The sequence below is a fragment of the Corvus moneduloides genome, chromosome 7 (assembly GCF_009650955.1).
Source record: "Corvus moneduloides isolate bCorMon1 chromosome 7, bCorMon1.pri, whole genome shotgun sequence".
Classification (NCBI taxonomy): domain Eukaryota; kingdom Metazoa; phylum Chordata; class Aves; order Passeriformes; family Corvidae; genus Corvus; species Corvus moneduloides.
The window spans coordinates 21,066,967-21,080,268 of NC_045482.1; the positions used below are offsets into that span (position 1 = coordinate 21,066,967).

A 13,302-nucleotide genomic window follows, 5' to 3' on the forward strand; every position below is an offset into this window, starting at 1 on the left:
TACACCAACTACTTCTTACCTGGAATTACAGAAATAGTTTTCAAAGCTCTCAATACTCTGAAAGTTCGAAGAGCTGAAACATTGCCTAGGTTTACAAATTCTGTTACATACCTGTAGGATTAAATCACAATTACTCAGAATTGAGGCAGATTTTATTCTGTTTGCTTGGGTCTTTGAGCAAGACCTTTTCACCGTTCACTGTATTTTGCCTGTGTTATAAAAATGCTTCTGGCCATAAAATTAAATTAATTTTTATAATAATAAACCACATTGACTTGATGTTTGAAAGCTAATCTGGTCAGCTATCAGCAGGAAGTCAAAAGGATTCCTTTAATTCTGGTATGCAGAAAGGAGACAGGATATGAACAGTTCAGGGTGATGGCATTCACAATCCTAATGGGCTGGCACACCATGCTGGCCTCTGCAGCACATGCTTGGCTAGAAATACTAAAATGTGTAAAAGAGGTAGAAGAAACATATTGCAACTGCAGGAAGTCCAGGCTCCAAATACTCTGGCTGACAAGATACGAGGCACTTTTTAGTCACTAATCTCATGCTACCAGAAAGAATTTTTATTTAAAAAAACAAGTAGAAGACTTACGCAAATGTGATGACAGTGAAATCTAGCCAATTCCATGGGTCTCGGAGAAATGTAAAATCTTCTAAACAGAAGCCCCTTGCAAGAATTTTAATAAGTGATTCAAAGGTATAAATTCCAGTGAATGTGTATCTGAGGAAAATACGCAAGACAGAGTTTATAGATCATGTTATCTTTGCAATTGATGCTCTCTAGTTGTTTTATTCTCGTTTTCTTCACTTTAAGTGGCATAAGAAATAGTGACAGTTACATCCAACTTTAACACCTGCATAATTCATACCATAAGGAAAGAGGAATGAAATTAGGATTAAAAAACTGATAACCTATAGCTTAAATTCAACTTCTATAATCTATACAATAAGACACATGCAAAATTCCCAGTTACTACAGTGGTGCATGTTTATGTCCAGTCTGAATCCATGTTATAACAAAACACACAGATGGATTACATTAGGATTTTAGAAGTTTCTTTCAGTTAAAAATTCCTTTCTTCAATATTATTTTTATGCTGAAATGTTGCTTATTACCAAGAGCTGGCGAGTGCCAACCCTCATCAGTCCTCATTCCTCTGTAACTGTGTTACAGAGCAGGAATATCCAGTACTTCTCCTCCAGCAAGACAGATGTAGTACTGGAATCAAACAAGTGCAAGAACAACCAAAAATATTTATGAATGCCAATAAAATTCAGGTACTCATTTTGACTAAAAAATGTAGTTGAAATGTAAATTGAAAAAAATATGTAATTCTGGCATTTTGAGTAATTTCATCTTCTGTGTCCAAGTGATGTCATCCTGAAACTTAGTTTTATTTATATCTTTAATGAAAAGGAATTCAAATTAAACTGCTTGAAAAGCTTACTCTAACTGAGCCAACCTGAAAACAGTTTTCCAATACAAAAGTTTTCAGTTCAATTACTAAAGAATTTATTTCCTGCAGAACTTTACTCCACGTATGAGGACATGCATGGTAACTCCAAATGGCACAATACAGAGACATGAAGAAATATCAAAGCAACCAATCTTTATCATAAATACTTATGACATGCTAGATATCCTGAATACATATGTATTCACACTGAACTCAAAATGAGAATGTCTTTGTTGACCTTAATAGCCCTATGATTTCACTTTTGGTTATTGAAGATTGAACAGACATGTATCAGCCCAAGCAGTAAGAAATGAAGAAGCAGCAGAAAGGAAGCCCCAAGAACAGTTTCACACTGCGGCCTGCAGCCTTGGAACTGTCATTGTGTATTGGCACCTCGCAGCTGACATCATACTGGACCAATTAGCCAAGCTGACATCATATCACACCGATGATTAGCTAACCATTTCAATACTTTTTTATAGCTTATTTTGCAAACAAGTTTTACATTGTTACATTGATTTTGGTAAGAGAAAGCTGCACTGTGATGAACACAGCCATCCATAAGATGGTCCCTTTATCAGTAATGGTTATTTCAATAGAGATGAAAGAGTGCATTTCCCTGCGTTCTTGCACAGATGTGACATAGGACGCAGTCAAAAATATTTATAATCCACTTTTTCTGTATGATCATAAGGATAGCTTTTCTTACGTTTCCCATCTAGCACTGCAAACAGAGGAAGGACATTAAAGAACTTATCATGAGACACTTATACGTATTTAATGTTACAGCAAACTAGCATCAGAATAGCTGTTGCAAGGATATCCCAATAAGGTAGCTGCTGCCAGTGGAAGCCATCCTCATTTAAAGTAATTTACAGTAGTTTATTTCTGATTACTGGATATTATTCAGAGAAAATCCATTTAACTTACTCTACATTCTTTGTCCAGTCTGGAGGGTTACTCATGGTCATAAATACGCAGTTGGTCAAAATAGTGCACATGATAAGCATGCTGAATAATGTAGGCCAAGAGTTAAGGAATGTAAGCCAGGAAATATCATAAAAAGAGTATCAAATAACACACTGCTTTGGTAGACTTTCACTATCAGGAGCCATCTATCCCTTCACTGCTCTTTTAATAGCCAGGGAAAAGCCTTGAATATGTTAAAGCTTTCCTTCACTGCTTTATAGCTAGAAGAGAACAATCATACACTAAAAATTAAAAAATCTGAAAGACATTTTAAAAAGAGCCCCAACTCTAAATTATTTTTTCTTATTGAATAAAAATGTCAACATTTGAAGTATTAGCTTCTAATTCCATGGAATAACATAAAAAGTATTTCTTTTAGATGATCTAGACAAATCTGATCTGCTTCATGCATACAGAGCAATGAAAAATACATTTTCTTCACTTTTATGTTTTACCATAAAATAAGGCATGTATCAATATTTTTGCTTATCATGATGATACACTGGAAGCTAGCTGCCAGATAGTAGGAGAGAACATAGGGAACTCTTAGCAAGAAAAGTATTTTATTGCTGTTTGTTTTATATATGACTTTTGTAATATAAATGCTGTTGGGAGGGGAAGGCGCATGTGATTCTCAAAAAAAGAAATCCAAATAGAATTCTGGAACAGGTCCAAGTCATAAATAATTTCATTTAGTTGAACAGAACCGCTCTAAATCTACAACATTTTACTCTCAGAACTGCTGACATTCTTCTAAGGTACAAAAATACAACGACCAAAATGAAAACCACGCAGATGAACCACAAAACGTCCACATGATGGCACCAACACCTAAAGCTACAGAAAGGACAAAGCTCGATCGAGTTTGAGAACAGCTGCAGGTTCATGTGGTGCTCCTAAACAGAAATCCAAACATAATGGGATGAGAAGTACTGTGAGGTTCCCCTTGTGAACTTTTCTCTGCAGGTTTACATTAATTAAAAAAAACCTTCAAGTGATGATAAATACCTCTGCCTTCTGAACTGTCAAAAACATGTGGCACTACATTCAACAGTTCTTTGGATTTTCATTTGTGCAATGAATATATTTTAAATCCTTTACTGAGCAACTAGCTTCTCTTTATGTAATTCATATATGAACAGAGCAAAAGAGAAAGGAATACACTTTTAAAAATATAAAAAACCATGCTACAAGTGTTTCACCAGCCTGTACTTTGCATAGGTTTTCAAAATCCTTTTTGATGAAATGTCTTCTTAGAGTTGCAAATCCACACTACACTTTCATTAGTGGAAAAATAACTATAATATACCTTACCATAAATTTAAACAACGTGTTTAAGCATTCCGACTTTGCTGACTAGGTCTTCACCGATACCTCAGTCCCACAATCTTCTATTATTCCACATAACTCAGTAACGCTCCAGAATATGGTAAAGAGTGTCATATATTTGAAAAATAATTATATGTAGTGGCATCTGTAGCGGCATCTGTAGCAAGCCAATTGAAAACAGGCTATGTAGTATCATGATCATTTTGGAAGTCATTCATAGGCTAGCCATTGAAAACAACATCCAACACATACCAACTATTGTAATATCAGTCTTCCAGTATACCAAAGACTGAAAAAAATCCTCTCAAGGTTTAGTCTACATAATCTTAGGATCCCTATATGCAATGCTAACACAAAACTACTTCTGTTGTGCTTATGTTAGACTTCTGTAAATACAAGTGTGCAAACATTTGTATTTGTTCCTTAAGTAAGCTGACTTTCTGAAGTCAATGCCCTCATTGCTCATATTGGTATTTGGGATCAGACCAGTGGGATGCCTACTATAGTCAGCTATTAAAACACTGAAAAAGACAAATAATAGTTAAGTAATTATAATAATTTATCTTTTCAAATCTCTACCTGCAATGTGGAAATCTCATGACCTGCTTGAAGACTGAAATGAAAACATCAGTAGGCTTATGAGTGTATAAAGCAATAATGATCAAGAAATAAAACAGACAGGTGAGATACATACAGGACTAAGAATGCATAATAAAACAAGAAACCTAAGCTGTTTTAGGAATCTATCTTTCTGCAAGTGTTATCTGAATCAGAAAATGAAAAGAAATAATGAAACTGTAGTTTCACTAAATATTCATGCAAGCACAGGCCTGGGATCAAAGATTTGATTTTAATACACAGTGTCAGTGAAGAACTGAAAGTAGTCTGAGCAACATATCTGCAGTTTATGAAAAATGTGGAGGAGGGGAAAAGATGAAAAAAAGATGTGATGATCACAGAAAAAAATAAGAGGGAAGGAAAAATTATGTGGGGGAAGAAAGAAGACACAGAAATTGTAAAGGATGGTTGTCTGGCTTCTGGTATTACTATATTAGGATCCAGCCATGAACGGAAATGTAAAAGGAGAATGAGAAAAAGAACAGAAAACAGAAATAGTAGAGAGAAGAGGGACAAAGCACTACAGATCATATTGATCCTGGGACATGTGCCAGAGAATTATTTAAATACTAAGTAACATCTCATTCATTACTGTTTTAAACTAACCACTGGAAAAGGATATGAATGTACCAAAATCTTAATAGCTATTTTTCTAAGAGGATTGAAAGGAGTTAACATGTACAGGGCAGAGGTGGCACTGAATCGGAATATTGCCTTCCCTTTATTCAATACTATAAAAGTCTGGAAAAAGAAAAAGAGAATGAAAAATAACATTTAGAAGATACCAAGTTAAAAACCCTGAATCATTTTCATTTCCTCATTAATCATATCTGGTCAATATGCTCTTCTTGCATTGACATAATCCCCTTGTCCAGTTCACACATTGTAGAGTCCAGCCAAATTACTATAAATACAATTAAATGAACACTTAAATACATCTATTTAAAAATCATAAGTAATCCTGATATTGCTAGCTAGTAAACAGATACAAGTATAAAAGTAATGTAGGTAATATTTGAAGAATTAGTACAGTTTTTGTACGGTATAATATATACAATGAGGTGTGTAACTGTAATCAAAATGAGAGCCATTAAAACTTCAATCCCTAAATCAAATAGCAACCATAAATTATCACATCAAAGTACTAAGACAAAAGTACCTCAAAGTGATCTAAATTTCAAGTGATCATGAAAATATGGAAATTAAGAGTGTTCAATAACCAGTTTTTGAACATAACACTAGTGCACTCAATTTTTGCCATATTCTGAGAGTAATGTATTACTCGCCTTTTCGACTATTACTTGTGATAGTTCTGTACCTGCAAAACTATTTTCCTTGTCATACTTTACTTTCACCTAATACAGAATTCACCCTATTCACTGTATACCTGTATTTTCACTGTCTCTCCACAGTTTCAGCAATAACTCATGTATATTACCGACATTTAAAAAAGCATTTCTAAATGTAACAGTGTTCTTAAAATCCAGGAAATAAAGAATAAAGCCTTTAAGGTTTTTTTTTTTCAATTATTTTGATTGCCACATATCTGGGGAAAGTCCTATCTATTTCCATCATCTCTTCTTTCTACACACGGATGAAAGTTTATGCTTTTTGAAAGGAAGTGGATCTAGATAGCATTGTGGCAGTCCTAGGAAGCCCAAAGGGCACATAAGGCATGCAGACCTGGAATACTACCAGTAGCCATGATCTGCCTCAACTGGAATCAGAGGGCAGCATTTGTCAAGATTATGCTCTATTTTCTGAGCAGGTGTGTCAAATAGAGCAGCTGAAAACACAACGCCTCTGCCTGCCTGAAATAATAAATTATAAAGGATAAAAATTATATAAATTATAAAAATCAGTGCTTCCAAACTTAACATATTTCCATTCTCCCATATTTAGTGATTCTCAAGCTGCACTTTGATCCTTTATTGTACAGGAGTCTGTAACATGTTCTTTACTACCATCATTTTTCAACTCTCTTACTATTATTCCTGCAGTCCATGAAAACAGGACCTCTAATAATCAGTTCTTACGTTTTCTATTCCCTTTACTCTGATGAAACCTCTGATGAAGTATCATTTGTGTTACGCTGACTCATCAAGTTATGCTAAAAAATGAAAATGGAGCCTGACCCAAACAATGATGTTCAAAAATATGCGAAGAACACTAAGAAAAATAATAGGAGAAATTATGATTGAAACATACAGATTGAAGTCTTTGCTTCTCCTATTGGAAACCACTATGCTTTTGGAAAAGATCACGACAACTGCTACGCATCTCTCAATCAGGAACAAGCAATTCAGCATGATTTTACTTCACATCCACACTTAATTGCAGAATTACGCTTCTAGTTTCCAAAACATGACAATACATGCTCTAACTTTTGGATTTCTGGCACTGAATTTAGATTTTTACTACTACAGAATGCGGAAATAATTAAAGAAAGGAATCAGTACTTTGACCCAAATTCTATTTGCCTTCCAGACTTCAACAGGGTAAATCATTTGAATAAAGGGAGCAAACATGATATTTAACTGAAAACCTTGCTTTCAAATTTAGCTCATGATTCTCCATACATAAACTGAGTTTTAGAAATACTTCAATGAATACTTAAGGCACAACTAATTTTTTTGAGCTGTTCTGCTTAGTTCCTCATGGTATGCCTATATTGCTATTGTTTCAACATATTACTGATGAGGCATACCCCTAATTCCTGCCGGAAATATCTTCATTTGCATTTTTCTCTTAGTTTGAATTTGACTCATAACTTTTCTTGGGGTTTTTCTTCATTTTTCTTTGAAGCAGTTTCTTCACTTTCATGGGTTTTGTTTTTTAATTCACTTGTTTTTGTTAGCTAGCTAGTTTCCATAGGAAAGAAAAGAAAGCAGGAGAAAAAAAAATTATGAAAACCGAAAAAAAAAGTATTTCTTCTTTACTAGCAGAATAATGAAAGTGCAATACATTTGATGCCAAAATCAAAGGGACTGAAAATCTGGAGGAAACCCAAGGCCATCTGGACACTAGTCTAAAGTTCAACACTTCAGTGCTGGCCACAGCAGTAATTGTTACTTTAAATCAAAGCTAATATGTGGATTTTTTTTTTTTTAATTAACATCTCTATAAAAATATTTTTTTCAATTATGTAACATTCTGTCAACACTCCAAGTGCAATTGCTACCTCCTCTTTATTTATGTCCCTCTTTTAAACACCTCCTCTTCGAAAACAATCATAGAAAAAATTAAAACTGGATAAGAAATTTTTTTCACCCAGACTAAGTTGGATATTTGATGCCTCTACAGAGGTAAATATGGATGAGGATGATCATCATCATATCCTGAGAAATTACCTTTACATACTTCCCTATCCTTCCCAGTGACAAGAGAATGCAACCTGAACTTTCCACGACAGTGAAGAAATCTAGTAAGATGATGTCTAGCTACCTTTGATACGGGTTTCATATTGAAGACCTGCTCCTTTCACCATTACAATACAGCATTCAGTAGTTATTCTAAAGATAACTTCTGTGCTGCTACTTCAATTCTCCTGTGTGTAAACCACTGAAAGTTACAGGCTTTTATAAAATGCCAGGTTTATAAAAAAATAAAAATCTAAGTGCATCTCTACTGATGTATGAGGTCCCACAAACTTGCATTACTAATTTCTGTTCTTACAATGGAGATTTCTGCCAACCACATCAGGTGTAGGGGAAATTGTTATATGGAAGGGCTGGGTCAAAAATAACAGAAATACTATGTCATTGAAGGATTCTTTGTTATTTATTCTTCTTAAAGTCTAATAAAAATATACAACACACTCACTTTTTTATTGATATAATATGGGTCCAGGTCTTCCAAGGGCTCAGACACCATTCCTGGAGGTATGTCGCCGTAAATAAATGGCAGTGTCTTTCCTGCCTCCAAGTCACTGTTTGGCTTCGGGCCATCTTCATCATCATCATCTTTGCGTTCTTGTTTGGATTTTTTAGCTTTCTCTTCATTGATACGCTGTTCAATAGCTGCAAGTGATTCTCTTGTGAAATAGCGGAAGCTGTCGGGTCCTGGTGGTACCAGCACTGATTGTGCCATCTTTTCATCCTGCACCTCTTAATTACTGTTTAGCCTCTCTCATAAAAAAGTGCTAAAAATATAAAAACACAGAAAAAATTTAGAGCAACACAGCTACAAACAATGTAAAGCAATATACCATCACAGAATTTTGTGTGGGACATCTTGTTAAATTCAGTAATTATCATCCAAGAGGAGGCTGCTGTGAAATGAATTTTTAAATTTGTTTTTATTTCAAGACAAACCATTTTCCTTTGCAGCTTGCCTCTTAGAGTTGTCTCAGAGGTATCAATTCCTAAAACATTTAGTTTAAAATTCACTTAGTGCTTGCACCAATAGATTGCCAACTCTACAGGCTGATAAAAAAAGTCACATGCAATGCAATAACATCTTTTGCCTTTATCAAGGATAATGTTATTCATTCTAGTGAATAAAGCAGGAGATATTTTCCACTGCATTCAGTGTGAGGAATCAACAGTTCTGAAGCATTTGGTTCAGTGTTGAGGAGTGAGACTCCAGACAATGCAGCTCCTTATTATTCTGAAAGCTGCATCTTGGACCAATCCTCCCTCTAGCTATACGGACCAGAAATGACTCTTAGAATCCACTCTTGCCGTGTAAGGCCAGAAGGATCAGTTGAAAGCAATACAAGATGCTCCTTCTCTTCGAGTACAAATATGCTGCCTTTGCAGAGCTGCCAGCTCAGGAAACAAGGTTCAGGCATAAGCACCTGTATTCAGATCCCCTGCCTGGCAACACACTGTGCACTGGAAGAATTGCTGAATTAAACAAAAATTATTTTTAATCATTACATAGTGCACTTAGATCTTTCATGTCTGATATCATATCAATTGTATATATTTTTCACAAATTTCACTAGGAAGTGCAGGACCATCGCTTTTTAATGTTTCTGGGCAGTTCAGTTAAAAAGAACAAGTGGAAAATATTCCCAATGCAAATACTTTGATCTGAAATCACAAACAGTATCTCTGCTGTAGCCTACAAGAATTTTTCTCAGGAGTCCTTCTGAGTAAGCACATTAAAAATACAGCAAATGCAATAAAGTAACAAATTCTGAGTAAGACAATATACCCAGAAACAATTATTAAAATGATACAACAGCTTGAATACAATCAGTCTGATCCTATTTTACTCTCACTTAGCACACATACTCCAGCACAGCCGCAACAAATTCGTATTTTTGAAGGCTGCTAAATAAGCTGCAACATGATGCTTTCTCCTTCTTTTCAACCATATGCACACAGCCACTTCCTCCTACACAAACATCCACACACATCCCAACTCCTGCAGGTCTCCTGGTGAGCATGCTCTTCCACTGCAGGCAAATGCACCTGGTGCATTCTGTCATGAACGGTCTGTACCAAACTGCTGCTGGAAGCTGCACTGACTACTAGCAGCAGAAGGGTTCATTAGGAAAACGAAAGTGGTCCTGCAGCAGAATCCTGTCAGATTTTATTTTTAATCACAGAAGGAAAAAAAAAAAAAAAAAAGAAAGAAAAAAGAAAAGCATAATTCTGTTTTAATACTGCAGGAAACAATTAAAAATTCATTACCAGTGAAGAATCTTGCACTTATGTGGGTTTGGAATGGCACCAGGGAAGACTGCAGCTAAAATTCCATCATGTCTTTTCCTTTTTTTTTTTTTTTTTTAAATTCTCCTTTTACAGACCACACCTAACTTCCTGCTGAAGGATCCTGGTTCTTGAAGTAAAATCTGGCACTTCCTGTGTGAGTCTACTAAGTGCTGTAACTCTTTTTGCCAGTAGATGGTACTGATATATACCCATAAATTCTTCTCAGAAATGGTAAAGAATTTGCATGCTTGAACACTTGCTTAAACTGAGACACTTGGACTAAAATACACGATTTTATATAAGCAGTCAAGTCTCAAGATTCTCAAAAATTATTTTGAATACATAGCAGCTACTGCTGATGTGACCACAGCTCTTAAAACTGTGAAGGTGAGATAGAAACAAAGTAGAAAGGATAGAAAAGAAAGAGAAATCAAAAAATGGAGGTTACACAGGCAGAATACAACCAAAGCAATTGCTGAAACTGTATTATCAGCAGTCTGGATTATTTTAAGCTATAGATTGTGTAAATATTCTAAAATAAATGTATACAGTATGTTCAATGTGCATTGTTTCTAAATGAGGATAAGCCAGCAATGGGAGGGAAGGAGGGCACTTTTGAGTCTTCATTGCAGTGTCGAGTTCCTGTGCAGAAATCATCTATTCTTGTGCCCTGCTGCAGCAGGTGGTTGGGAGCACTGTAAGCCCCTCTCTGTGGCAAATCAGTAGTACACCCCCTTCAGGCACCACTCCACTGAAATGCCATCCTACTTTTTTCCACTCTTCTGCTTGTTTTGTATATTCCATGCTTACTGATATTCGTACTTTTTCTCCTGTTGCACCAATAAAACTTTTTTACCTCTCTCCTACCTCACCATCTATCTTCTGCCCTTCCCTCCTTCTTTTATATGTACACAAGTCTCTTCCAAACTTTTCAACCAAGACACATTGTTGTATCTACACATTCAGATCTTCTGGCAGTCCTTCACTCTCTGCCGTCTCCTTTTCTTCAGCCATGAAGAGGACAAAAAAAAAAAAGGTGTGGAAAGTAATAAAAAGCAAAAGGTCAGTCTAAAGTGAGAGATGTTGCAGAAGGAATGAATAGAGTAGCTGAAGAAATGTCACTGTGGCTTTGAAAAACAGACAATGGAGAGGGAAATACTGATAGTTTGTTCCTTTTGTAATTGTGATGAGAGAATGAAGAGTTTGACTTGGTCAAAATAAGGTTTTTGAAATTTTCAACAACTAAGAAAAAATGTGTCAAATGAAAACTGTAACTGAACCACACCAGAAGTATTGATTTGGTTTTGATTTATTTAAATATTACACAATATTTTAAAATAATGTTAACAGCCTTTTTAGAAAAGTGTTTCTTTCGAAAGGGTTTTCCATTTTCACAGATGATTCAAAGAAATCAACAAAATGTTTACAAATAACTCCATGTAACCAATTTTTTTGGTTAAGAAGCTTTGGATGAAAATTTCTGGCTGGCTCTAATTAGGACTACTTTTTTGGGGGGGGCTGTTCTGAAGTCTCGAAATAAGAGGATTGTGAGACAACACAGATCCACAGGAGGAGCAGAGGAGCTTCTATCTACAAAAGCACTTTGATTATTTATTTGTATGGATAGGCAACTGCTTATGTATGAAAGTTACAGTAAATCAAGTACCTCAAAAGCTGGGCTAATTCACACGGAAAAGGAGCTTCATTCTTCCATTAGTAGTATATTAAGTTACAGCATCTGATTATTTGTTTCTTATCGTAAGGGTCTGAAATTACCAGAAATCTCAATTTTATTTCCACTATACAATCTATATGCGTAGTGTTAGGAAGGACAGTGAAAAGAGAAGATAAAAAGGAAATAGCCAGGGGACAATGTATCCCATTGCCTTAGGGGCTTGGGTCTACAGTCTTACTAGGCTGTAAGGAAAAATGAACAAGTATTTGAGCGAGACAGACTAGACAGGAAATGCAATATCATCTTTGCAGTCTAAAAGAGAAATATATATACTTCTAAAGAGGAGGCAACAGTAATACACCTAGAGAAGCTTGTAACAATCCTTAAAATACATTAAAATATTTAGATACTACACAGAGCTATAGTAAAAGTAACAGAATTATTAGAGATAGAAAGGGAAAATTAATAAATTGAATAGAAAATATCAATCAAAACTCAATCCAACATAGCCTATATTTAAGAACTATTGTGTGAACACGGTCAAAATTTACCTAAAAAACAAAATACGAATGGCAATTCTGCTAATAAGTCACTTCCAACTGCTGTCTAGCTTCCCACCTACAGCCATGGGCACATTTTATGAACAATTTTATCACTAATGGTATTCATCTTCCCTCTATTGTGGCATGTGCGAAGGCTTGAATTGGACATTGTCCTTTAATCATCTGGTGAAACACATGGCCCATAGAAAGGGCAGAGATGAAGAAGTGTTCAGTGTCGTATGTAAAGAAATTCTACATGAGGGTGAATGATTTTGGACAGGACAGAGCCAAGAGAAATCTCCAAATCTTTTCCTGACATCCTAGGAGCCCTCAGCTATAGACAATCCTGATTAATAAAATCAGAAGGAAAATAGATTACCAGTTTCTCCTCAGAAATCTGCAAAAACTAATTGTCTTTGTTCAAAGGCAAAGCAAAGCATTAAAATGCACAACTGGCAAGTTGCCATCATTCTCTGGTTCTGTGATCGTTTCACTCTCCAGCTGTGTGTCCCTGTACTACATTAGATTGTCCCTAAGTGCATGACTTTTCATTTATAGTTCTGAGCTTCATCTCGTTCCAGTAACACCAGTCATCAAGCTCATCTAGTCCTTTCTGTATAATAGCTTGCTCAGTCTTTGACAATGCCTTCCAACTTTATGATAGGAGAAAATTACATTGGCATATTTCCACTTCTTTGCTGAAACAATAAATTAAACAAAATCTATCCCAAAATTATAACAGTGGCAAGCAACTTTGACCAAAGCGTAGGTTACTGTGATACTTGCTGTAGTTTGCAAAATATGTTAATACTACTCTAAGAACCTTAATCTTAAAAAAAACCCCATTATGTTTTTGCTCTAAAATGAAATAGTATTTTAATTGAAACAGCAAAAGAGATCTAAGTGGAGCTTTTTCTTCTTGTAAATAGTATCCATTTAATCAAATTCATTGAATATAAAAAATTCCTGTCACCTCTTCCCCCCGTGCTACTTAAAATACTTACTATGCTACTAAATTTTTCATGGTGATCTAGGTGACT

General features: G+C 35.3%; 1 protein-coding gene across 5 annotated transcripts in view; it reads right to left on the reverse strand.

The window, feature by feature from the left end:
- SCN2A (sodium voltage-gated channel alpha subunit 2) overlaps window positions 1–13,302 on the reverse strand; it is a 76,393-nt gene that overhangs the window by 46,906 nt on the left and 16,185 nt on the right. For 2 of the 5 annotated variants that reach the window (XM_032114392.1, XM_032114389.1), the window contains exons 2-6: window positions 8,205–8,523; window positions 5,005–5,123; window positions 2,397–2,486; window positions 602–730; window positions 20–111 (exon numbers count right to left, since the gene is read on the reverse strand). In XM_032114392.1, coding sequence (XP_031970283.1) covers window positions 20–111; window positions 602–730; window positions 2,397–2,486; window positions 5,005–5,123; window positions 8,205–8,471 — 697 coding nt within the window. In that variant the 5' untranslated portion in view covers window positions 8,472–8,523. Of the gene's footprint in view, window positions 1–19; window positions 112–601; window positions 731–2,396; window positions 2,487–5,004; window positions 5,124–8,204; window positions 8,524–10,024; window positions 10,104–13,302 lie in introns of those variants that run through there. The other 3 variants (XM_032114387.1, XM_032114391.1, XM_032114390.1) reach the window with 2 other exon arrangements.